Source organism: Corythoichthys intestinalis, chromosome 22 (genome assembly GCF_030265065.1).
Source record: "Corythoichthys intestinalis isolate RoL2023-P3 chromosome 22, ASM3026506v1, whole genome shotgun sequence".
NCBI lineage: Eukaryota > Metazoa > Chordata > Actinopteri > Syngnathiformes > Syngnathidae > Corythoichthys > Corythoichthys intestinalis.
The window spans coordinates 32529141-32555944 of record NC_080416.1 but is presented as its reverse complement, the minus strand read 5'-3'; the positions used below and the strand labels follow the sequence as shown (position 1 = coordinate 32555944).

Below are 26804 nucleotides of genomic sequence, written 5' to 3'. Positions count from 1 at the left end.
AAATATTGCCATCTAGTGTATTTGTTGAGCTAAACGAAATGTTTGAATAGAGTTTGACCAAAGTCTGAGTATTATTTTGCATAGCTATTTTGATTTGGAATGCTGGTTTTCTTTGCATTGAGCGCTTTTCTTTTGTGAACATTATTTTTTTGGAGAGATAGGAATATTATTTTTGTTGTGCTTTCAATAATGATACTGTAGCGACTCAACTGTTCTGCCCAAATGCATGATGGGAAGTTGGGCAACCATGACTGTCAGTGGTGGCACCAAATGGTATATCTTCTCTGCGTTATGTTCAGTACAGGGTGTTAAGAAAAATATCATCTCCTGTCATTTTCCCCACGTTGATCGTCACAATAGTTATAATTGTTGTGGAAGAGATGTCAAAGCTTATGCCAATAAATAGCGCGGCCCCAATGAATGCCTGTGTCCACTCCACTCACTTGTCTCTGCCTCTGAGCTCTCAATATACATAGAACGGTGCCATTGTAGTCTGTTTGCGGCTATGCACGAGTGGGTCGTTCCGCGCATGTGTTAAACGCGTTAAATATTTTAATGTGATTAATTTAAAAGATTAATTACCGCCCGTTAACACGATAAATTTGACAGCCCTAGAATATATGAAACTAACATGTGATGCATTGAAACTGCTCAGACCATAAGGACACTCAGATTCCTATTCTCTGTTTCTAAACACACACACAGGACAGGTTAAAAAAAAAATACCAAGATGCATTTTGCATAGATTTTTCATTAAAATTAAAGGTCTTTTATTTAGGGACTATTTCTTTCAGGTGACACTGTAGTTTTACATGTGACGAGTTGATCATTTATTATTTTACATGTTTTGATCATTTAATTTGTGCCCCATGAGTGTTTAGGGTCTTTCCCTCAGTTAACAAATCCCAAGCATCTTAGAGGCCGTTTACATAGTAATGCGGCGATACCAAGACACAACGATTGTGTTGGCGGAATGATGGCGAAAACGGAAGGCGAAGATGCAAACTTTTGATTTCAGCCTCCAAAGCGAAACAATTCCATTGCAGGGATTGCTGCGCAATGGAACGCGGTCCGTCTGATGATGTCAGCACTCGTGCATGTCAGTCACTCTGGGCATGAGCAGTCGCTGCTGCTAAACATTCCAAACAGCAAACATGGCGGAACGTCGGCTTTAATTTACTGTTTTTATAACATTTTTAATTCAAATTTATTTTATGTTCACATTTTTGTGCCTTTCGTAGCAAAAGACAAAAAAGGAATACGATGACAATGCGGTTTGATTGAGAGGCTCTCAAGAGCTTTGTCTAATATTGTGTTAATATGTTGTATTTGAACTGTTTCAATACTGATGCTATTTATTGCTATGTGTCTATATGACCAAAATGAGGAAAATCAATCTGTATGAATTTGGGATATAACGTCAAACAATTTTTAATGTGTGCTAATTAGTATTGTTTTCGTCAACGATGACATCATTGAAAATATTTCGTCAACCAATGCTATTTTCATGATGATGACGAGACGATAACAAGCTAAAAATGTGTTTTGGGAGACTAAAACATAACGAGATGAATGCCAGTTTTCGTCTGATAAGACAACAACGAGACGAAAATGTGCAATAGTTCCCGTCACTCGCAAGTGTGACATTTTATGTGTAGTTAGCCTGCTACTATCGGAGCAGTGTCTGGTTGTGTCACTCATGACGTGCTGCACTTCCTCCTTCCCGACTCACCAATGTGTTGTCTCCAGGCTCCATGCAGGCTTGCACACACGGTAAGATTTGTTTTCTTGGCCAGAGAGAATATGCAATGTTGCTTTAGCCTTTAAAGGCCCGTGCTGAGTGATCATCACATACTAAATGTAACTTGTAGCGTTAGCATAGCATTTGCGTACGCATTAGGCTAATAATAACGGCGAGCATCCTCTTAAATTGTCGGACAAAGTTTGTGGTGTCCAGTTGGGTATAATTAATTGAAAATAATGTGCTACTGTTTTCCCGCCTAGGGATGGGAATTGATACGATTTTTACGATTCCGATTCCATTAATTGATATTGCTTAAGGATTCAATTCTTTATCGATTCTCTTATCGATTCTAATTTGGGGAAAAAGAATAACAAACGTTTTGATTGGCATCGAGTTTGTTTAATCAGAAGTCACTACCTTACAAACTCACAACGAGGTCAAAAGAGGCCCAAAGCCTCAATGTTAACTGTGGCAATAAGTGGCAAATGCACAAAAATGTGTAACATTTTACTGAAACATTTTTCTAATAGAAATAAAAAATATTGGTATATATTGGCATGTAGGTCGTTGTTCTGCCTTTGGCAATATGTGTTATTATTTACCATTATATCGGTCTTTGTCAGGTGACGTAACGCTTGCAAAAGCTGCAGTGCATTGTTAGTCGAATCGCCATTTTGGGTGGTCACTTATTGTAAACAACTGAACAGTGACAATCGTCTTTGCTTTCATCATTGTCTTTGATAAACTGTGACACTCGTGTTGTGTGTAAGGCTGCCATACTAAATAACACGACAAAAATGGCAGCAAGGTTCACCACGACGTAAGATTTATTCGTTTTACCACTTGTAAAAGAGGTTATGGACCGCAGGTTGAGGATGGACGGAAGGGCATCACTTTCGACACCATATCTCCCTTCCTGCGTGTTTGCTCTCGGCATTTCCGTAAAGGCAAGTCAGAGCTTTTTTTGTTTAAGTATTGATACTGAATATGCTGTTTTCTGCTTTCTAAAGTCGCTATTTTTCTCATTGGCTAACCTTAGCTAACTAGCCTCACTTGTAAACTTCAGGCAAAGAGGGAGGGCAGTGGAAATGGGTAAATCTGTTTGTGATAAATCAGTGTTTAATTTATTCAGTCATCGTTTGTAAAAACATTACAGAGTGAATGATTTGAAAGATGAACAGCAAACATGCAAAGAAATATTTATCAATACGTGAGATTTCTGATTAAGTCTGATTAAGTGGTTACGATTGTGAAATTCCATTGAAACATCCAATCTTACCTAGCTTTCTAAATAAAACCTAACGTGATAGCAGGTGAACCAGCTTATGAAATGATGGAGACTGATCCAGACTGGGCACCATCCCTACATCTGGGACACACATCTGTTACACCGACAAACACTGCGCGCGCTGCAAAATGAAGTAGGCGTGAGCAGCTACGGAAAGAGACACTGCAAGCACCAGAGAGTCCAGCAGGATGCAAACATTGATGAGCTGCAGACCAAGGAGGGACCATCTGAGCCTGGTGAAATAAACAGTCACCAACAGAATGAGAAGGGGACACCTGATGCAGGAGAAGAGAGTGGTCAGCTACAGACGGAAGAGGGGACACATGAACCTGGAGAAGAAGGTAATCAGCTAATCACAGAGGATGAGACGCACAACACCAATCAGGATGTGACACAGACTGTGATTATTGACTGTTTTGAAATTTTCACAGAAAACCCATCAAATCTGAAAGCACATGCCCAAATGTTTTCCAGCTACAAGCACCACCACACTATGAAGTATTTAATATGTATTACACCCAAGGGAGCCATTTGTTTCTTATCAAAAGGCTGGGGAGGTTGTACAAGTGACAAACATATAACCCTGAATAGTAATTTTGTTGATAATTTGTTATCTGGGGACATTGTCTTGGCTGACAGAGGTTTTGACATACAAGAATGTGTGGGCATGTTGTGTTCAGATGTCAAACTCCCAGCATTTGCAAAAGGCCGCTGTCAGTTAGCAGCTAGAGATGTGGCGGAAACTAGGAAAATAGCATATTTGAGAATCCATGTTGAAAGGGTCATTGGAAATGTTTGTCAGATCTTAACAGGAACCATATCCATAAACATGATTCTTCCATGTGAAGGTGAAGAAGCCAGAATGTTGGATTAGGTTGTCACTGTCTGCTATGCCCTGACAAACCATTGCCCGGTGATGAAACCAGAATGTTGGATTAGGTTGTCACTGTCTGCTATGCCCTGACAAACCATTGCCCAACAGTAGTTTAGTACAATTAGTTTTCTTTTCGTAGTGTTTAAAGATGTCCCGATCGATCGGGTCCGGTCACGTCATTTTCAAAGTATCAGAATCGGCAAAAAAATATCGGACATGCCTTTTTTTAATATATATGTATTTTTTTTAATTAAATTGTTTTTCTAATTGTATTTAACGTTACAGACATAATATGTTACACTCATCCAGAGTCTTTAGTTTAGGCTTAAGGTAGGGTGATCAAATTTATCCCGTTAACGGCAAATTTTTTAATTTAATCATGTTAAAATATTTGACGCAATTAACGCACATGTCCCGCTCAGACAGTATTCTGCCTTTTGGTAAGTTTTACAGCAAGGTTTTTTGTGCTGTCTAACAGCGAACTCTTGTGGTCGCTTTGTGACATGGTTTATTGCTTTCTTGCCAGTTCAATATGGCTGCACGACGTCTCGGGCTGACGCCTACGTTGTAATGTTGTGCTTATATGATCCTTAGACAAGATTTGTCCGTAAGTATGGTTGTTGTAAAGAATGTACATATTATGTTGGTAAGCGAAATGTTATATTTTTTGTATGAGACGCTTTTTGTTTATGTTTAGTGAACCTGTATAGCGTGCTAAGCTAACGTTGTTGCTAATGCAATGCTTGTGTACTTTTTTTTTGTAGTTTCACTACAGTCTAAAGAGGACAGTGGTTTGAGGCCATTTTATTATTAAATTAGATGAAAAAGGAAGAAGTCTGATTATTAAGGCGTCGTTCACTAGCTGCCTAGCTTTGGAAAAAGTAGACGCTTCGGAGTGAGGACAGCATAGACAGATTTAAATGACAGTAGAGTGAAATGCCCACTACAGTCATTATGTACCGTATGTTGAATGTATATATCCATCTTGTGTCTTATCTTTCCATTCCAACAAATTATTTTACAGAATATATATATAATTTACAGAAAAATATGGCATATTTTATAGATGGTTTGAATTGGGATTAATTGCGATTAATTACGATTAATTAATTTTTAAGCTGTAATTAACTCGATTAAAAATTTTAATCGTTTGACAGCCCTAATTTTTACAGGATATTCTTTTTATCCAAGTATTTTCCCCAACTGCTAAATAAATGGCATGGTCATGACAAATAACAGTCTTGTGCTAAATGGAATATGAAATAATAAAAATGAACTTATTCAGGACGACATGGCAAAATTACTCCATAATGGTCAAAACTGTCGACTTCACCTTTACTGTCGCACCTCCCGAACAATATTTTATGACACCTAAATCGGACATATGTCATTTCCCTTCCCCGGCTTTGGAGAATGCAAACAAACCAAGAGGCGTGACAGCAAGCCGACATGCTAACCCGAACCGTGTGATGTTTCAAAGTCTTCGAAGCGGAAAACCACACATAACTAGCCCGGATTACTTGACATGATGACTGGGTTGTCGATTGTCTTTGCGGATCGGCAAACCGCCCGGCGGAGAGCAATTTACAGTTCGTTCCCCGGAGGAGGGCGGCTGCAGTTGTTGTGCAGCTAATGTGCACGAGGAGAGCTTTTTACATGCCTATCAATGATCAAAAGTAAGTAGTCCTTTATTTAAAGAAAGTTTGTAGTGTTTACTTTGTAATCGCTGTATTAATATTTGACATAATACAAAACAAGATGTTTACTCATTTCCTCGTAAGTCCAGTGGTCCGACAGTAGTAGGGCTTGGCCAATATCCACGGTGAATGGGAACCTTTTGAAATTCCAAAAAGGCGCACATGCCTCTCCCTCATAAAGCAAGATTTTTCTGCAGCCGTTTGGCTGGCGTGATGCGAAAAATAAACGTATTAATCAGCAAAATCAGCTGAATCCTTAGTCCTCATACACAACAGTACGGCTGTTTAGTGATGAGGACGCCTTCACCCGTACACGTCACAGCGCCCTCCTCCTCAACGCAAGACCGAAGCCGGAAGTCACTCATTTTCATGGCGTGGGATTCAAAAAACTAAATATAGCGATCGCTTCCACACACATCCAAGCGGTCCATATCATTCAGGAGCATAAAATACCGCGTGTATTATGAAATAAACATGCTTTTTCGTGTCACATGCACTTTAAATCCAGCTGTAATGTGTAGTGGTTTGAACGATGTGCTAATGCTAGCAAACGCATGCTAACCATTTGTGTTATTATTGTATTAGCAGCTAATCATCTCTGATTTACGTTGATGCAAACCTGTTTGTTATTGGGGACGAAATTGATTTAATTTTTATATGTAGTTTCACTCTTCAAGGGATTGTTGAATAAAGTCAACAAATTATACCAATGTCTTCTGCATAGTCATTTGGCAGTTTAGCTAGCTGTATAGCCAGGACTGAGCCTTAGCATCACGGTGAGGACAGTGCAGTCGTATTCCTACCCGATGCAGTTATCTCCAGCTTGCAAAGACTGCAAGTCGCTTTGTTGTAATTTTTCCTCGTGAAGACACACTTTCGAGCGTTTGAACCTACGTGCTGTCATTGTTATGTTTACGGCTGCAATGCTTGTGCTAAACCATCGTAACCTTTCATTTTCACCCTCTTTCCTGGTGAAGTGTAGCCAAACTTTGGAGCGAGTGGTTCTTGGTGCCATGCTGGTTTGATGCATCTGGACAACAAGACACGTCACGTCACGTGATGACGCAATACGCGTCTTTAGGGATCCTTAAGGCTTTTTCATTGTGATGTCGACGCCTCGAAACACTAGGAACCGGTTCGGAATTGGAATCGGATTTCGATTCCCATCCCTATTCCTGCCTGAGTGTATTATCACCAAGTTGGCGTTGTCCTTTAGAAAAGCTACAATATGTGCTTGTCTGACAAAGCTCATTCGAAATAGTTGGAAACCTTTATTCATTCATATTTGGAGTAAAATTTTGTAATTTCCATCATGTACTGCTTAGTCCAGGGTTGGGTCGCGGAAGCAGCAGCAGGGAAGCCCAGACTTCCCTCTCCCCATTCATTTCAACCAGCCCTTCCGGCGGTATCCCAAGGCGTTCCTAGGCCAGCCGAGAGACAGTCTCTCCAGCGTGTCCTGGGTCATCTGCGGGGCCTCCAACCAGTGGGACATGCCGGAACCCCTCTCCAGGGAGGCGCCCAGGAGGAATCCGAACCAGATGCCAGAGCCACCTCAACTGGCTCCTCTCAACACAGAGGAGTAACGGCTCGAAATGGAGTCCCTCCCGAATGACCGAGCTTCTCACCTCTACCGAGATGTCGCCACAATAATCACGACTCCATGATACCAATCAGACGCACGCTCGCTGTTTATCTTCACGCCAGCTTGTTCAATCATGTGGTCTTTAAAGCACTGGTGAAAATGAAGTATTTGATATTGAGCATTGCCCTCAACATGACTCCAAAGCATGGATTTTATCCTCTCTTATTTGGCACCGATTGACCCCGGAAACCAGAGATACGATCCTTTTACTTTTAAAATAGTACTTATGAAGCAACTTTTCACTATTCAAACTCGGAAGTTTTTCTCTACCAGAAGGCAGTCAAGCTTTTTGGATGAATAATGCTTCATTTATGAATTTTTTTTCTTTCGTCGGAATTCAATGGACTTTGGCCTTTTTTTTGTTTTTCTTTGGCTTGATGTTATGCAATGGGCTATTGTACAGTATCATTATAACAATAATCCATAGATAACGGTATTTTTTCTGAGCACAGTTAAAAAAAATAAATAAATAAAAAATCTAACAAAAATATAAGCAGTTACTCACAATGTTATTCATGACTTCTGTAGTGGTTTATTTTCACCAAATACTTTTTTTTGCTTGTACTTGAGTACATTTTTGGACTACATTTACTATATAACACCATTTACCATTTGAGTAATATTTTGAAGTAACGCTACTCTTACTGGAGTAAAATTTTTGGCTACTTTACCCACCTTTGTTCATAAAGTGGTACTCCCACACCCACGACTTTATGACTACAACCCCTAGCAAAAAGTATGGAATCACCAGTCTCGGACGAGCACTCACTCAGGCATTTTATTATGTAGAACAAACTCTGATAAAAAGCTTGAACAAATAATGAATTAGTCCAGAAGTGCAACTCTTTAGCATTCAGAAACACTAAAAAACAAACATTGTGGTGGTCAGTAAATGTTACTTTTATAGAGCAAGTGCGGGGAAATATAGAATCACTCCATTCTGAAGAAAAAAATATGGAATCACTCCATTTTGAGTAGAAAATACAGACAACCAGTCAATTTCTTTTTCTTAAATGGGCCTCCGACTCAGATTAGGTCTGCTCGTTAGTCAGCAGTTAAAAACAGCGCAGTTATGACACCTTGGAGGACTGCTGGACCAAGTCGATTCACAGGAATCAGGGCTCCAACAAGAGAGATGTCTCTTGAGACCAAGGAGAGGATTATCAAACTTCTTGAAGAAGGGAACGCTACTGGTATGGTTGCCAAAGATATGGGCTGTTCACAGTCAGCTGTATTAAAAAATCTGGACCAAGTACAAATAGCATGGCAAGGTTGTTAAAGTTAAGCGTATTGGTAGACCGAGGAAGACATCCAAACGTCATAACAAACAACTTAAGGCCACACGTCTTGAAAACAGAAGATGTACAACAAGACAAATGGAGAAATGAGAGGAAGCTGGAGTCAAGGTATGACAGAACTGTGCAAAATCACCTAAAGGAAATGGGATTTTCATACAGGAAAGCTAAAAGGAAACCATCATTGACACTTAACAGAAAAGAACAAGACTGCAATGGGCAAAAAATGAGAGGCAATCATGGACTGTGCAGGACTGGCTGAAGGTTATTTTCAGTGATGAGTCAAGAATCTGCACAAGGTGATGATACTGGAACTTTTTTTTTGTGCGGTTCCAGGGAGATTTACAAAGATGACTGGATTGTGTACCTACAGCGGTGTTATTTTAAATACTTTCATCAGCCGATATTAGTGTATGACCAATATTATTAGACAGTTCTTCACCCGAGGAAACCAAAATAACGATGTAGCCCTTAACAGAAACAAAAAGAGAAAAATAATAAAAACCAATGCTAAAACTAGCTGACACCGTACCAGATCAGTTTGTTTACCTGACACATAGTAACCTTCCTGTTGAAAACCTGTTAGTCCTCTTTGTGACACTATTCTAATGCGATCATGTTTTCTTTCAATGAGCTCATAGCCACAACAGAAGACGTCAACACCCTGAAAACAGTTAAAATTCCATTTGACTCACTCACACGAATCAAAGCCAAGTTTCTATTCATTAAAAAAACTTTATTAATACTTCGTCAAAAGCAAACGATATCTTACAGAGCGTAGAATGCTTCAGAAAACAGAAACAAATCGCTACTTTTTCTTCTTTGCGGTAAGAAAAAAAACAAATGTTGGAAACAAAGATGGCGGCGCTGCTACATTAAGGCCAAAACTCCTTAAACTAAAACAGTGTGGATGCAGTTTCCTTGCTAAAGTGACAATGTACTTCTTAAATAGTTGACATTTAAATAAAAACAAAAAAATTGCACGCATCTTTGTACCCTTCCAAAACTCGCGCGGAATTCTCGATAGCGAGGAGGCTTTGAAAGCAGGGGCGGGCGGCCATTTTGACGCATTCAATTCTGCCGTGAACGGAAATGAGTTCATCCCTAGTAGATGTCCAATCCTTTTGACGTGGGAGGGTGGCAGCGAATGAACGAAAGTTCATTCGCTGCCACGCCTAGCGCTGTCAATGAGTTAATCTAGGCTCTTTAAGATTAACTTAAAACACGTCGACCAACAAAATCAGAGCATGGACAGGAAGTTAAAGGAAGTTTTGTCATGTCTGATGTTAAGGCAAGAGATTTTCACTTCATTTCAGTAGACATACGCGTATTAGAAATACCGAGTAAATGTCATTCGGGCCCCCGAGTTAGCCCACCCTTGCTTTCGGGAAGCTTTTAATTTTCATTTGCAGGTAGTTTTGTTTGTGCTGTCCTTTGGCATGGAGTTATTCAACGTAAATGGTGTGCTCAGTTAAAAAGCGGAGTGATGTAAGCTTTAGCCTCCTTGTTGTTGTAGGAGTACTAGGGCTACACTAACGTTACAAGTATTTTATGTAATATGTATGGATGCAGCATGGCTAAGTTGTCATTTACGACCTTGTGAAACGTAGCGCTGCGATATGAATCTATTGGTGCTCTTATTTGTATTTTTTCTCGTCCAGCGTTAACATTACATGTCAATATTATGAAAAGTAGACAAATGTACATAAAGTTGTTGGATTTAGATTTAGCTGTGCTGCATCCGTACATTTGACATGTCCTAACTTTAACCGGTTTATTCTGTGCAGCCCTTATATATGGAACCCGAAAAAGGGTCCAAATTAAATAAAAACATTTCAAATGAATTACATTTTGATAAATAACCGACAAATTGTGTAATAAGGTCTTTAAAGTGTAAAATAAGTTAATATTATTATGACAAAGATTTTACAAAAAAACAAAAACGCTTTAAATTTCATAATGCCTTTTTCAACAATAGCCTTTTTATTTGATAATGTTGTTTTTCAGCATAATTAGATTTTACAAGATAAAAGCGTTTTTTCCCCCCAAAATGTCTTTTTCCCCAATGACCTTTTTATTTCATAATGTTTTTCAGCACACTGAATTGTACAGAGCCCCTAAAGGGACATAGAAATAAAAAATAAACCATCTGGTGTGCACCAGCTAGTATGTGGTGCACACTAGAACATATCAGGTGCGCCCCATAAATTATTTGGTGCGCATCAGACAGTTTTGTCGTGATCATGATAATGCAGGATTTAGTTGAGCTTTACTTCAATCTTGAACTCAACTATGAAGATATCACTGCATTACTTACCAGATCGTTTCTGGTGCACGACAGGTAGTATGTGGTGCAGACCAGATAGTTTCCGGTGCGCGCCAGATAGTATGTGGTGCGCTCAGAAAGTACCGTATGTTGCGGCACCAGATGATTTCTGGTGCGCGCCACATATCATCTGGTCTTGTGCAAACCAGATAATTTCTGGTGCGCCACGTACCATCTGGTCTGGTGCGCACCAGATAATTTCTGGTGTGGGCCACGTACAATCTGGTGCGCGCCAGAAAGTTTCTGGTCCGTGCCACGTACTATCCGGTGAGCGCCAGATAGTATGTGGTGCACACCAGATAGTATGTGGTGCGCACCAGGTAGTTTCTGGTGCACGCCACGTACTATCCGCGGTGCGCCAGATAGTATGTGGTGAGGACTAGATCGTTTCTGGTGTGCTCAGATAGAACATGGTGCGTGCCACGTACTATCTGGTGCGCACATAGTTTCTGGTGCACCCCCACGTACTATTTGCGGCACGCCAGATAGTATGTGGTGCGGACCAGATAATTTCTGGTGTGCGCCAGATAGTATGTGGTGCGGACCAGATAGTTTCTGGTGCGCGCAAGATAGTATGTGGTGCGGACCAGTTAGTTTCTGGTGCGGACCAGATTGTATGTGGTGTGGACCAGATAGTTTCTGGTGCGCTCAGACTGTATGTGGTGTGTTCCACCTACTTTCTGGTGCGAACCAGATCATTTCTGATGCGCGCCACATACCATCTGGTGCGCACCACGTAGTTTCTAATGCCCACAACATACCATCTCGTTAGCACCGGATTGTTTCTAGTGTGCACCACATACTATCCAGTGCACACCAGATGGTTTAAATTCATTTTATTTCTGTCGATGTCCTATTAGGGGGTCCATTGACTTGCCTTCTGTCAATCAAATCCATAAGTCTGAGTCAGTCAAGTGATTGACTGGATCATGGAGTCTGGCCTTTAGCATTTAGTAGCATCGATGAACTGTTAGGTAAACTTCCAGAAAGCATCTATTCAAAAATCTGCACTCAGGCTGAGGTCAAGGCCATTTGTTACTATCCAAGCGGTTTGCAACTTCTCTGAGTAAGTCTGAAAGTGACACTACCCACTCCACAAGTTCATCCGAGTGAATGTAGCAATTCCCTTAACCAACTTTGGTTGACAGCACAGGCTTCATTATGCTGAGAAACAACATTATGAAATAAAAAGGGCCATTGTGGAAAAAGACATTATGAAAAGAATGACTACGAAAACATTTCTTATCTTGTTAAATCTCATTGTGCTGGAAAACGACATTATGAAATCAAAGGCTATCGTGGAAAAAGGCATTTTGAAATCAAATTTTCATCATAATAAAATTCCTTTATTTTACAATTTAGGTGCCATATTGCACAATTGTTATTTATCAAAATGGCATTATTTCAAAATGTTTTTATGGATTAAATTTAGACCATTTTGGGGTTCCATACTAATACTCTGTCGAAGCATGGAAACGAACTTTAGATAAAAGAAAACACTGTTCGATAAAAGTTGAGTTAACTTAAAATGTTGGGGAAGCTTTAAAAAGTAAAATAAATGAAATTGAGATAAAACGCGCAAGTGAGAAACATCAGCTCAACTGATCTTTTCATTTGGGAAGAGAGCACTAAAAGAATTTGGCAGTACACGCACGCAAAAGTCAGGGAGTGCTCGAGAAACAAAAGCGGCGTCCTTCACGTGTGCGTGAAGATTTTGTCGTAGCCGTCGGGGCCGCGGGGGTCGTCCAAATTGTGGTGGATGGAGACGGGGACGGCGTTGGCCCGTTGGTCGGCTATGGCCAAGTTGAGAAGGCTGGCGCAAGTGGGCAGGTAGACACGCTGCACGTGCTCCACCTCTGAACGGCACACCGGACAGGCCTGTCGGAGACAATCATGTTTTAAGATTCGCAGCGTCTCAAAAAAACACGGAACTCGACCCTCACCTGGAGCTGGTCGGCGCACGTCTGGCAGCACACCAGGTGTCCGCACGGACAAAAGGCGGCGTCGATCTGCTCTTCGCAACACAGTGTGCACAGGAGCGCGTCGCGCACTCTGTGAAGCCTCTCCTGAAGTGCCCGGCTTTGCCGGCAGCTGCCGCAGTCGGAGCCTTCGTCGTCGTCCGAGCCGTCTCTCCGACCAGGCGAGCGCTCGCCCCCCGAGCGGGACGCAGAGTCCACCACGCCGGCGTTGTAGAGTGCGCGGCGGGCGCAGTCGTACGCTTCCTTGGAGGTGCGGCGAATGTCAAAGACGTATTTCTTGCCCAGGTTGATGTTCTCGTTGAGGAAGAGCGAGGCCAGGTGGCCCTTGAAGTCGCGACTGTACTGCATCATCACCGCGTTGGTCACCGTGTCGCACCTGGACAGACACATGGGGAGGACGGCTTTCAAATACGGTGTCAAACTCACGACACGGAAGCCAGATCACGCCCGCTATACCGTATTGTGCTAATCCTGCGCATTGCTCGCCTTTCAGTGGAACACAAATGTCATGTCATCATGATTTTCGTGACGTCTGCTTACCGGTAGAAGGCGTGCGTCTCCGTGATGGCGCGGTAGAGGCCGCTAGCAGCGCGGTTGCTGATGAGCTTGAACATAAGTACCACGCTGTCATTGTTGTCCTTGGTGACCGTCAGGTACACGGTCTTGCCAGACTGGGTGGCGATCTGGATGACGGGGTAGCTGACTCTGTGCAAAAGAGGCCATATTTAAGAACGACGTGTTCGGATATCACGCACTAAACCGGGCGATTTCTAAATGGGCTAAGTATCTGCGCCTTGGCCGCACCGGTTGATGAGGCCGAAGTCCTCCTTGCACACGGCGATGCCTTCGGGTCCCACGCCGATGGCCAATCGCTGTCCGTTGGCGTCGCGGGCCCAGTGCCATTCCACGCCGTAATGTTCCAGCGAGGAGACCAGCTGTAGGGCTTGGTACTCCACAGAGGCCTGGCTCAAGCCTCGCAAGGCCTTGTGTTTGGACACCATGCTGCAATCGCAAAACAAACATCTCGTACAGTAGTCGAGGAACAGACTATTGCCCAACTCAAGTCAATAGCTTGCGTAAGAACTTCAATGGTCACTACGAGTATCGATCTCGGAATGGTATCAAAACACTTTTTTACAAGGACCGCGTTCAGGAAAAAAAAAAAAAAAAAAAGTTTTTTCCTATATTTCATTGGCTGCAATTGACGGCGACAGACGTCCAATTCAATTTGCCATCAGGGGCAGTGAAAGTAGTCATCCCAGATCAAATCTGATCAAAGCGTTAAGGGCTACAAGCAAGAAAGTAATCCAGAGGTATAAGGATATTACAATACATCCTGTATATGTGGCGGAAAACACAGACAAGGCTGAAAAAGCAGTTTCTGCTCTTGCACCCCTCCTTAAAATAAACTACTATATTTTAAGACAAAAGAACTGTTGTGTTAGATAGAACAATATGTCTATATGCTGCCGTAGCAGTTTCATGGCGCCTTAAGCCCCGGAACTAATTTTAATTTGTCTGTTTTACCCTGGAGACGCAGGTTTACAGACAACACGCAATCGCTTTTGTTTAAACCTAGCCATAAAAAGAATTATATATTATTCGAAATGTCTATGATTTTTAAGTTAGAATAATTAATTGATGTCTAATATTTTGTCTATTATAAAAAAAAAAATAAAAAAAAAGACTTTATAAAATTATTCACTCGCATATTTTAACCTTTTAAACAAATTACGTCACAATGAAGAAAAAAAAAAATGTAAATAGGACACTGATATCTAACTCGTAACTATGGCCTAATAGTATTTTTTGATTTTTCGATCCAAACAAAGAAAAATTGTGGGAAAAAAAAAAGTTTAAAAGTTAATATTTGCGCCCATAAAATCCACAAAAAGTCCGGCTGTGGCCCCACACAGCCGTGTCTTGACACAGAGTTTTTGGATTGAAACAAGGTAAGTATGCGATAATATCTCGTTAAAATCATGGTGTCTTTAATTATGCTCTGACCTCGAGTTAAGGTTTAGGGGTTTGAAAATGCCCTGCTGTTCAAAAAATTTCTTCCCCCAGAAAATTGAGATTTTAAGCTTTCCAATGATGTATCACACATCCATATAGGACAATTTTGAAATTTGGCCAAATTGGGGGTCACAGAGCACAACTTCAAGTCACCCGAATGTTTTCCGCCATAAATCAACCAATATGCGATTTTTGATAAAAGGTCCTTTTCCTGATATATCGGCTGATCTTCCTCTTTGGAGTTAAAAAATAATGTGCACACTCTGAAAATGAAAGCGCCACTGCAACACACTAAGTGGATTTGCAATTATACTTCACTCTCGGACGACAAAAAAAGTATGTTGCCCGAGTTTACATGTACCATCCCTGGCATCGCTCTGCGCCCCACTATTTGACAAGTACTGGATTAGAGAGAGCGAGAGAGAGTTCACTGCAACTGCTGCTGAAGCAATAAGATTACAACGTGTCGAGAGTTAGATTCTTTTGTGTGATTAGATCCAGTGTGCCTCCGCCAGAGCCGAGTAAATAAAGCCAACTGTATTGTTGTATTATTTCTTGATGGGACATTACTACTTAGCACAGAGCGCTAAGTTCGTGATTATGCTAATAAGTGTCTTAAGTGTCCGTTTGTATTATGTTTTGGAGAATCATATTAGCACTTGAGTTATCGTAAGATAATACACTTGTCCCGTTTCTTTTTATAACGTAACCACACACATAAATCCCTTCATTTAACAGCTTAAGAGTCTCCTTTCAAGACAAACTCCCATTAAAACTGTAAATTGTCATACAAGAGAGTGTGCTTTGATATTGGATTTAGACTGTATTTATGAACTGTTTGATAAAGAAAACTGATTCATTAAAGTCTGCCTCCTTGTTTGATTTTGTTGTCTGGTTTGAAGAAAATAAATGAGTCATTGACAATTTATATCAGTGCTTTGACCACAACAAAAAACAATGTCGATCAGCAGGACTTTATTTGAATGAAAAGGACTTGTCTGATTTGTGTACTGAGAAATTATTTTTGTTTTATACTCAGAAACTTTATTAAAAACGTAAACATGTTTTATGGACGGAAAGTAGTACAGTTGTAGACTACAATACAACCACACCTTGCAAATAAGATTGTTTATCAAAGGCTGTTTCGAACAAGCATCAGCCTAGTGTGACTGGTTCAACGGCAACCTATTCCTTATGTATTGTAATGTCCGTAACTAAGCGCAGCCCCCTTAAGAGACGATCGGACTGGGGAGCTAAGATGTAGAGGGGAGCAAGTAGAAAGAATGGGAGAGCGGGCGAGATAGCGAGAGATATCCGTCGCATGTCGTGGCAGCCCGCTGTTAATTCGTTATTGTTTTTCTTTATTATTGTTGCCACAATAAATTGACTAGCTCCAGTTTCTGTTAAAGCTAAGAAATGACTGAGAATGTAGGCTGAATTCAAGCTTTTTGTGAGGGCCATATTCAATGATATTATATCATTTGCTGCAGGCCAATAAAAAACGGGGCCTTGGTTTGTACAGGCCTAGTCTTACCTGTTGACAGTCGCGGGACAGGGCTCCTCGCCACAGAGCTCCGAGTACCAGTACCGGGCCGTGTTTTGGTTGTAGTCACCGAATTCCGCCTGGGCCAGCAGGGCGCTCAGTTCCTCTGCCTGTTCCGAGCCCATGCGCAGGTGGCCGTTGTGGAGGTCCTCTTTCACGTGAGTGAAGAAGACGTGTCTGGTGAAGACATGGCAACCGGTTACCGCTCAGAACAGACATTCAGTTTACTAGAAATTTAGTCATTTTCAGTCAACTGGAACACAAAAGAGGGAAAACGGGCAGTCACAATGACTCAGTCTTTGCGTTCAATAGCTCGGTAAGACTCACAATGAGAAATTCCTGTACGAAAAGATAGCTCAAAGAGCTCAAGTCTATGTATCACCACGGTTTCCGGCAACAGCATTTGGCCATAAAGAAATACGGCGCTTTGTTTGGGAAATTCTATCAGAAGGAGGCGGCGTTTGGAGGCCAAGCTGTTTTTGTTTGGCTCGAACAACGTGAGGAAAACACCCAGTTCTGGCGCGGCCAAAGAAAACAGCGAGCCCTGAAAAATAGGTCTTGGTCGGAGGGAGAGCTGACCATTGTTTGGTCCGCAAGATGTAAGGAATTCTTCAGCAGTGGGAGACAAACGCTCCGACTGGTAATCCTGACATCATCACTCAGCTTCTGAACTGTAGTAACCTTGACTCCTGCAGTTGAACTATGACACAGTAACTTTGATGAAATGTACATTCATATAGGGCATTCACACATGCTTCCCGAAACATATAGTGATGGGCAAAAAAAAAGAAAAAGTACCTAATTGTAAATAAAATGAATTAAATGATCCATTTTTTATTTCTTTTCTATATAAAAATCAAAAATGATAATTAAAAAAAGCCCCATAATAGCAAATATTTCAAAATAAAATCAAAACTGCTGCGACTATTGTCCCTGAAAGGGTTCAAATTTGCAATATACTCGAGTCATCTTTATTTTTTATAGGGTGCCATTTGGATGTAACAGAGGGGACATTTTGTGCTAAAGTTAGCCTTCAGCAGAGCTTTGCTAGCATAATAACTAATATGACTTTGGATACTTGAGAAATCTATAATTTTACAAATAAAACAAATGATTCCGTGTCCGTCGACCTGGGAAATTGCTTTCAGACATAAGTGGCTACCAGTTTCAATTCTGGGAGTTCAGCATATGTCTAAAAGGGTCTGAAAAAAGTTTTTTGCGCCACCTTCATAATGTGTATTCTAAACAACAATAATGCAGAAAAATGTTTGTCTTGATTAAAGGCTTCAATGAGTGAGTCCATTCAAATCCACTCACGCTTTGACGCTCACGCTGCTGAGAAAAGCCTCTCACTTACACAATGTACATATGCTATTGTTTAGCCACAACTGGATTCATTACCTAATTACTGTTCATCCTATTCATTCGCAGTCTTCCTTAAGGTAAAACACTACTGCTTTGGTCCACCGGCGTTGCTAAAAAAGACCAAAACTAAAAAGTTACCTATTGTTGCTTTAATCGGAGTTCAGTGTATGTCTGAAAGGGGCTTTAGTCTCTTACTTTTTTGTTATACAAGTGCTTTTTAAATGTGAAATTTTGGTTTTGCCACTTACCATAGGTAATGAAAACGCAGCTAAAGATGAGAGGAAATTGTTGAAAAACCAAGGTGTAATATTTACTGTAAAAATTCTCTGGTCACATAGTTTTGCAGTTTTGAGTCAGACTCACCTGATTTGGATAATCTGCCGATACAGAGTCCCGATCCAATAACGGGAATTTTTTTTTTTTTTTTTTAAACAAACTACCAAACATGTTACTGCTCCACCGTGCTGCCTTCATAATGTGATTTTTTAAAGCAAGAATAACATTTCTCTCCCTGGCTGCTCAGCCTGTTTACAAACAGGCAGAGGCGCGAAGACCAAAGCCCCTTAACACAAATTCCCGTGTTATGTGAGGCGGGATTTTACTCGCGTCATGGCCTTCAGACATGGAGAGATGTACCGGGAACTACCCAGATTGGACACTTTCAGAATTGTTCCATGTTGGCGACTCGTGCGGGGAGGGCGAGGGACGGGATTTTATAACCCGGACATAACATCATTTTTGGTCGGCATCGGCAACAGAGCACACATTTCCAAAGATGAACAATGGGCTGTCTCTTCCTCAGCTCTTACATTCGGTACCTAATTAATTTCGCTATGTTTCCAATTTAAATTTTGCCATCTTTTCAGTTTGCCATGTTGATAATTGCGATGTTTGTCTACTGCTTTTCGTCTTACTGTGAAGACAGAGGAAATTACGCTATGACTGGGGAATGAATCTGCTGCTGTCATGCATGCCGCATCCCGGTGAAGTCCTGGACATGATACGAGGATGCGACCCAGTTAATGTCCGTGCCATCAGACCCTGGAAATAGCTTTAAGCCGTAAGGGCCCATTTAAATCCCGGGACTTAACCGGAGTTCAGAGTATATGTTAAGGTGGCTCAAGATGCATGATGCTGCATTTAACAGACTCATAAAATATGAAATGTTTAATTATGGGCAGACTAGTCGCGCACATCCCTAGTTGTCACAGCACAATTTTGCAGGTTTATCAATGATTGACATGTGTGCCTTTGATCGTAGCGCCACCAAGCTTCTCTGGTCAGATCAAAGCTACAAACCTGTCAATCACCGTTAACTTTAAGTACCCAACAGGCTGACCAGTTTGGCTACATTGCTTAGCAGGAGGGAGAGTGAGAGGCTGTGGCCCTGCACAAGCATGAAGCAGAAAAATAAATATATATTTTTTAAAATTAAAACCCCGATCCTTTTCACCTGATTCTGAGCCTCTGAAAAATGGCGCAAACAGCCCGATATCTGATCACGAGATCAGATTGGGACATCCCTAAAAGATTCCCTTTAACCTCTCAGATTTGTGATTTTTTTCGACAAAGATCTAATGAAGCCATTCCATGTCATTAACGTTTTGCATGCATACATGTCTAATGTTGCAATTTATCTAGACTTCCGATACTCAAGAGCAAGCTTGACAGTGGTAAACCCTCCGACATGAAAGTGTCACGTTTTCCGACATCTTCTCTTCCGAATTAGCGATCCGCCAGGGATTACCGTGAAACTCGCGGCGCTTCCTTGACAATCTTTAGGGGCCTGCCCAAATTCCCAAGGTGCTGAATGGCAACAAACGATGGAGCCAGACCATAACAAGCCGGGGTGGGTGTAAAAACGGCGCTTTGATTTGGTGTCAAACATCCCAATCCGAGCCCCTCGTGCACACACAACAAACACTGTTCCATTGTGTCAGGCCCAGCAGGAGTCATGTGACGCAGCGCCGCCGGTTTCGTGGCCTACCTGATGCAAACAATAGGTTGGAGAGCAGCAGGGTGCTCTGCTCGCCTGAGGTTACTATCGGACAAGTTTCCAGCCAGGTTACTACAGTTCATGAGAAAGCGGGTTACTAGCGGTCGCCCTCGCTCGGCGTCAATGTGGCAAAGCACGTTTTGAGAGCGACGCATTCAATGAAACCAAACAAAATATGTGAGCACTATTACAGTGCCACGAACAATCATCTTTTGCTCGAAATTGAAATAAGTTTACCGCTTTTAATACAGACGAAGACGAGGAAAAACCAGTCTGTTTACTGTGTGTAAAAATGTTTGCATTTTTTCATGCCAATGACGAGTTAAAAACGTGCTTTGGGAGACTAAAACATAACGAGACGAATGCCAGTTTTCGTTTGACGAGACGAGAACGAGACAAAAATGCGCAATCGTTTCCGTCACGTGTTCACTAAGTGACATTTTATGTGTCTACCACCGTAGCAGTGTCTGGTTGCGTCACTCGTGACGTGCTGTGCACCCCCCTTCCTGATTCACCACTGTGTCATCTCCATATAGGCTTGTCCACATGGTAAGATTTGTTTTCTTGGCCAAAGAGAATATGCAATGTTGCTTTAGTCTTTAAAGGTCTGTGCTGAGTGATCATCTGACACAAAATGTAACTTGTAACATTAGCATATCATTCGCGCTAGCATGAAGCTAAAGCTCACGGTGAGCGTCCTCTTAAACTCTTGGACCCTTTTTTCCCCCCTAATACAGTTCGTGGCGTCCAAGTGGGTATAATTCTTTGAAAAAAAGTGTGTATAATCACTAAATTGGCATCGTCTTTGTAGATGGTACAATATGTTAATTCGAAACAGTTGGAAACCTTTATTTTTGGAATTATTACAGATGAAAAAATTTAGTAAACATCAACTACAACTAGACAAAATTAGTCGAGTTTTTGTCAGCAAAACGAGGACAAACACATTTTGAGATGACTGAAATATGACAGATTAATAAGTATCATCCAAAAGACAGACGAAAATCAAAAGGGCTGCCAAGAACAACACTGGTTACAATCTAAATTGTTCCCACAGCTATTTTTCTGTATGCGCTTGCTTTATTCTGTGTCATTACTGCCATCATAAAATCTTAAATGTTTCATTGCCATAAGAGAAATGCAGCTTTAATGTGTGTGCATGTGTGCATGCATGTATTAAAAAATGCTCTGGGGAAAAAAAACCCTGAAACCTTGAAGTAAACACTTGTGTTAATTATGTCACAGCAGCCATCAACAATAAGTTGTCTGTTAAAGCGTACTGTTCAAGCTGTAAGTTATTTGTGTTACAATGACATATTTGCACAGCCGTCGCATTGATTTTTATAATGTTGTACATTGCTCAAGTCATACAAGCTGTTATAAATGTTCATACCTGAATGCATTGATTCACTCTCGTCTGACATGGATAAAGGACAGCTGTGCTCTGGTTTGGCCCGCATAAGGCTGTAACTTGTTTCAGCTAATTTATGTTTGTGTATGCATTTGTAATTAAAGTTTACAGCTACAGTTTGTGGACTTAAGTGTAAGTGATTTGCTGTGAGATTTGTAAATACGTTAGCATTCGTAGTATTTAAGCTAGCGGACTTGAGTTAGGCAAATTACGCTAATTTAATCTACTAAATTTACCTATTGATAAGACTTGATGGGTGTTTGAACGCCAATTGTTTTGTGTCAAGTGTTTTATCGTTAAAATGCGTGTCGTTTTGAACATAAGTGTAGATATGTGTGTTACAGCTTTACAAATTGTCAAAAGTAAAGGAAGTAAAAGGCTTCAAGAAGCACAATTGCCTTGCTGATGTCTAAGCCTGAACAACTTCATGTTTAGTGAGGACAGAACACGTCATATTAATGAAGTAAAAAATAAGATACGGAGGTACAAAAAGGTACCGAGTAAGAGACTTAAACCCCCCCCCCCCCCAAAAAAACGACTGGAAACAAAAAGGCGAACGAAACTCCAGCGTCGTAAAGTCGAATTCGCATATATCGAGTACGTCGTAACCCAGGGACTACCTGTAGTGGGGAAAAAGCATTATAGGCAAAATAGCGTATAATGTTTATGGCAGAAACCACAGACAAGGCTGAAAAACCACTGCTCTTGCACCCTTCTTTAAAATAAACTGCTGTATTTTAAGCCAAAACAACTGTAATGTTTGATAGAACAATGTCTATATGCTGCCAAAGCAGATTCATGGCGCATTAAGCCCCTGAACTATTTTAAATTTGTCGGTTTTACCCTGGAAACTCCTGTTTACAGATGTCACGCAACCGCTTTTGTTTCAACCTAGCCATTGAAGAAGGTAAGTAATGGTATTTATTAGGGTTGTTCCGATCATGTTTTTTTGCTCCCGATCCGATACTGATCATTTTAGTTTGAGTATCTGCCGATCCCGGTAGGTATTTCCCGATCCGATTGCTTTTTTTTGCTCCCGATTCAATTCCAATCATTCCCGATCATTTTTCCCGATCATATACATTTTGGCAATGCATTACGAAAAAAATGAATAAAACTCAGACAAAAATATACATTCAACATACAGCACATAAGTACTGTATTTGTTTATTATGACAATAAATCCTCAAGATGGCATTTACATTATTAACATTCTTTCTGTGAGAGGGATCCACGGATAGAAAGACTTCTGACTGTATATTGTGATTAAATATTTCCATCTAGTGTATTTGTTGAGCTTTCAGTAAATGATACTGCAGCCATGCCCCCAATGCATGATGGGAAGTGGAACCATGATGGGAAGTAAAACCATGACTGTGCGTCGTGCTACCAATGGATATATCTTCTCTGCTTTGGGAAAAACCTTAAGTTGTTAGGACAATGTTCAACTGCCCACTTGTCTCCCCACATTGCTTCCCATGATATTTTTAATCATAGGAAGAGGGTTTACAAGGTTTTAATCAATTGAAGAAAGGCTCCAAAGGCTGCCAAAATTCACTCTACTCATTTTGCGCTGCCGTTTGTCTCCATATAGGTAAAAAGGCATCATTACAGTTTGAGCGCAACAATGAGTGAGAGGGTCGTGCAGCGCATATATTAATAGTGTTAAATATTTTAACGTGACACATTTTTTAATAAAAGAATTGCTGCCATTAACGGGATATTTTTGATAACCCTACCTTAAGCCTAAATTAAAGACTCTGGATGAGTCATGGCATATTATGTCTGTGACGTTAAATACAATTAGAAAACGATTTAATACAAATATATATATATATTAAAAAAAGGCATGGCCGATATTTTCTTGCCGATTCCGGTACTTTGAAAATGACGTGATCGGACCCGATCGAATGGGAAGCCGATCGATCGGGACATCTCTAGTATTTATTATTTGAAATGTCTGTCATTTTTAATTGATGTCTAATAATTTGTTTAAAAAAAAAAAAAAGACTTTAAAAAATTATTCACTCGCGTATTTTAAACACATTATGTCACAATGAAAAAAAATGGTGTCTGTAAATAAGTCACGGATATCTACCTCATAACTATCGCTTATTGTATTTTTTTTTCCCATTACTGTCGCATTTTCTCCGGTGTGTTAAATGATAATTGATCCAAACATGGATAAATTAAAAAGTTTAAAAGGGTAAATATATGAAAAAGAACATCTCGACCACTCCTTGATGTCTGCGATTTCTGCATCGCTACCCTTGTTATATTACCATGTTTCACCCATAAAATCCCCCAAAAATCCAGCTGTGGCCATTCACAGCTGTGTCTTGACACTCGGTGATACATGCTGCATGGAGTTTTTGGATCAACACAAGGCAAGTACACGATAATATCTCGTTAAAGTAATGGCGTCTTTAATTCTGCTCTTTCATGCTCTCACCTCCAGATAGGGTTTTGCTGTTTAATTTTGTCCCCCCCCCCCCCCCAATTTTCCTTCCCCCCAAAAATGGAGATTTTAAGCTTTCCAATGATGTATCACACATGCATATCAGACAATTTTGAAAGTTGGCCAAATTGGGGGTCTCAGAGCAGAGCTTCAAGTCACCTGAGTGTTTTCTGACTTATATAATGTGGTGCATTGATTTCCTGACTCGTTTATCAATCTGTTGTTTCATCCCCATATCGTGAAATCGTCGCTAGCGTAAGCTTTGAATTGCACATTTTATATATCGAGAGGTACCCAGAGGTTCCCACCCCTAGTAGACGTCCAATTAATATGTCAACCAACCCTTGCCCGTGGACAAATATTTTTTTCCCCAAAAAATATCAGGAAATAAGCTGACAGCGCTTCCAGTCCGACTGCTCCAAAGTGGAACTATGAACTCTCCCACAGAAGCTCCACAAAAACAAAACTGCTTCTCACGCCGCTAGTATAAATAAATAAAAACTATCAAGGCTCTAAATGGATGGAGTGGAAGTCCTACAGGGGCACAGCTGCTGGAAGGCAGACAAACATTTCTCATAAACTAGCTCATGGTAGGAATAGTCATGTTTCAGTCATCATGTTGAGGAAAACAACTAAACTCCATTGGGGGACTAGAAAATGCAATTTCCTGAGAGATTGCGATGTAGTGTTGCTGTGATAGTTGGTATATCAGGTCACTTCCTGTTTATGTAAAGGTATTTTGGGTTCACCTCCTGTTCAAACTGGGTCACTTCCTATTGATCTGGGGTTATTTCGTGGTCACTTCCTGTTCTTGGGTCACTTCCTATTGATCTGGGGTCATTTCGTGGTCACTTCCTGTTGATCTGGGAGCATTCTGGGGTCACTTCCTGTTATTGGATCACTTCCTATTAATTTGGGGTCATTTCTTGTATCCTTCCTGTTAAAATCTGGTCACTTCCTGTTATTGTGACACTTCCTATTGCTCTAGGGTAATTTCTTGTATCCTTCCCGTTAAAATCGGGTCACTTCCTGTTGATTTTGGAGCATTTTGGGTTCACTTCCTGTTGATTTGGGGGCATTTTGTCGTCATTTCTTGTTATTGGCTCACTTCCTGAGGACGTTTTGGGTTCAGTTCCTGTTCATTTTGGGTCACCTTTTGATTTGGGGGCATTTTGGGGTCATTTCTTGTTCATATTGCGTCACCTGTTTATGTGGAGGCCTTTCGTGGTCTCATACTGTTAATTTGGGGTCACTTCCTACTGATCTAGGGTCATTTCTTGTATCCTTCCTGTTAAAATCTGATCACTTCCTGTTGATTTTGGAGCATTTTGGGTTCACTTCCTTTTGATCTGGGGTCATTTCGTGGTCATTTCCTGTTAAAATTTGCTCACTTCCTATTAATCTGGGGTCATTTCGGGTACACTTGTTCATATTGGGTCACTTCGGGTTGATCTGGGGGCATTTTGGGGTCACTTCCTGTTCATATTGGGTCACTTCCTATTGATTTGGGGGCATTTTTGGGTCACTTCCTGTTGATAGGAAGTGCCCCCCAAATTATCGGGTCACTCCCTACTGATCCCGGGTAATTTCATGGTCACTTGCTGTTAAAATCTGGTCACTTCCAACTGATCTAGGGTCATTTCGTGGTCACTTCCTTTTGATTTGAGCATTTCAGGTTCATGTCCACTTGATATTGGGTTACTTCGTGTTTATTTTGGGGCATTTTGGGGTCACTTCCTGTTCATAGGGTTAGGGTTAGGGAGTGGCCAAATTATCGGGTCACTCCCTACTGATCTGGGGTAATTTCGTGGTCACTCTTGATTTTGGAGCATTTCGGGTTCACGTCCACTTGATATTGGATCACTTCCTGTTTATTTGGGGGCATTTTGGGGTCACTTTCTATTATCGGGTCATTTTCTATTGATCCTGGGTCATTTTGTGGTCCTGTCCAGTTAAAATCGGGTCACTTCCTGTCGATTTTGGAGCACTTTGGGTTTACTTCCTGTTGATTTGAGGGCATTTTGTGGTCACTTCTTGCTATCGGCTCACTTCCTATTAACCTGGGGTCATTTTGGGTTGTTCCTCTTGATATTGGGTCACTTCCTGTTAATTTGGGGGCTTTCGGGGGGTCACTTCCTATGATCGGGCCATATTCTATTGATCTGGGGTCATTTCGTGGTCACTTTGTTAAAACCGGGTCACTTTCTGTTGATGTTGGAGCATTCAGGTGTAACTTCCTGTTTATGTTGAGTCACTTGGGTTGGAAATCAATAGGAGCGAAAGGAAGTTTTTGTGCTATTACCATGAATTGCTATTAGAATTCAATTTTGGCCATTAGAAACGAATAGGTATGTTTTTGGCAAATTTTTGCAGAACTGTACATTGTTCGCAAAAACTACTTTTGTGCCCCATCGCGTCCTGAATATTTTGAAGTAAAAAATATGATTTGGACAAAAATTGTAGGAAAAGTGTTTTGAAAGCCGCCACCCCCCACCCCCCCCAAAAAGAAAATGTTTTTGGGCAAACTGTCAGGAATATTATAGATGGTAGCTGACAGCAATAAACCAATTTAAGATACAAATACATGTGATTGAAGGATCACAGTCTAAATGAATTTGAAGTTTATAATAGTCAAGGGCAGATAATGTTAATTTATGAAGTAAACTAGCAGTTGTTTGAAGAGTAGCAATATTGTTGATGTGTTTCCTTAATTATCATTGTTAATATGGCAAAATTACTTGTTGCTCAATGTAAAACCAGTTTCTTTTCAAACCAACTGTGGTTCTCCTGGCACCATCAAATGGATTGGACATTCAAGTAAAATGAGTTGTACAATTGTACATCAGTGTACAACATAGAAGGTATAACCAGAAAAGGTTGCAAGGCTAGGTTAAAAGTTGTAAAAAATATATGTAAATAAATATTTGTTCAGACATTCTTAAGAAGGGGACAACCAAAGTCGAATAATGGTTCTCCAGTGTTCCAGCCCCGTCTATAAAAGCATTGTCCCACTTCGGGGTCTTCCAGAACAAAACGTCCCCACACAAAGTGAAACTCAACACTGCTGCTTTGATGCAGCACTCGCCAGCAGCCAATCACCCGCCAGAGTTTCCGTCCCAACAATGTGGTTTATGCCGGCAGGGGTTACTCGCAGTCAATGAACTCCAGTA

The 26804-nt window shown here is 40.9% G+C and overlaps 1 protein-coding gene across 1 annotated transcript in view; it reads right to left on the bottom strand.

Moving 5' to 3' along the window:
* Nucleotides 1–8134: 8134 nt before the first annotated feature.
* mylipa (myosin regulatory light chain interacting protein a) overlaps nucleotides 8135–26804 on the bottom strand; it is a 40056-nt gene continuing 21386 nt past the window's right edge. Inside the window, exons 3-7 of the mRNA XM_057828073.1 lie at nucleotides 16396–16581; nucleotides 13650–13847; nucleotides 13386–13550; nucleotides 12810–13221; nucleotides 8135–12744 (exon numbers count right to left, since the gene is read on the bottom strand). Of these exons, the coding sequence (XP_057684056.1) occupies nucleotides 12562–12744; nucleotides 12810–13221; nucleotides 13386–13550; nucleotides 13650–13847; nucleotides 16396–16581 (1144 nt within the window). The 3' untranslated portion in view covers nucleotides 8135–12561. The remainder of the gene's footprint in view (nucleotides 12745–12809; nucleotides 13222–13385; nucleotides 13551–13649; nucleotides 13848–16395; nucleotides 16582–26804) is intronic.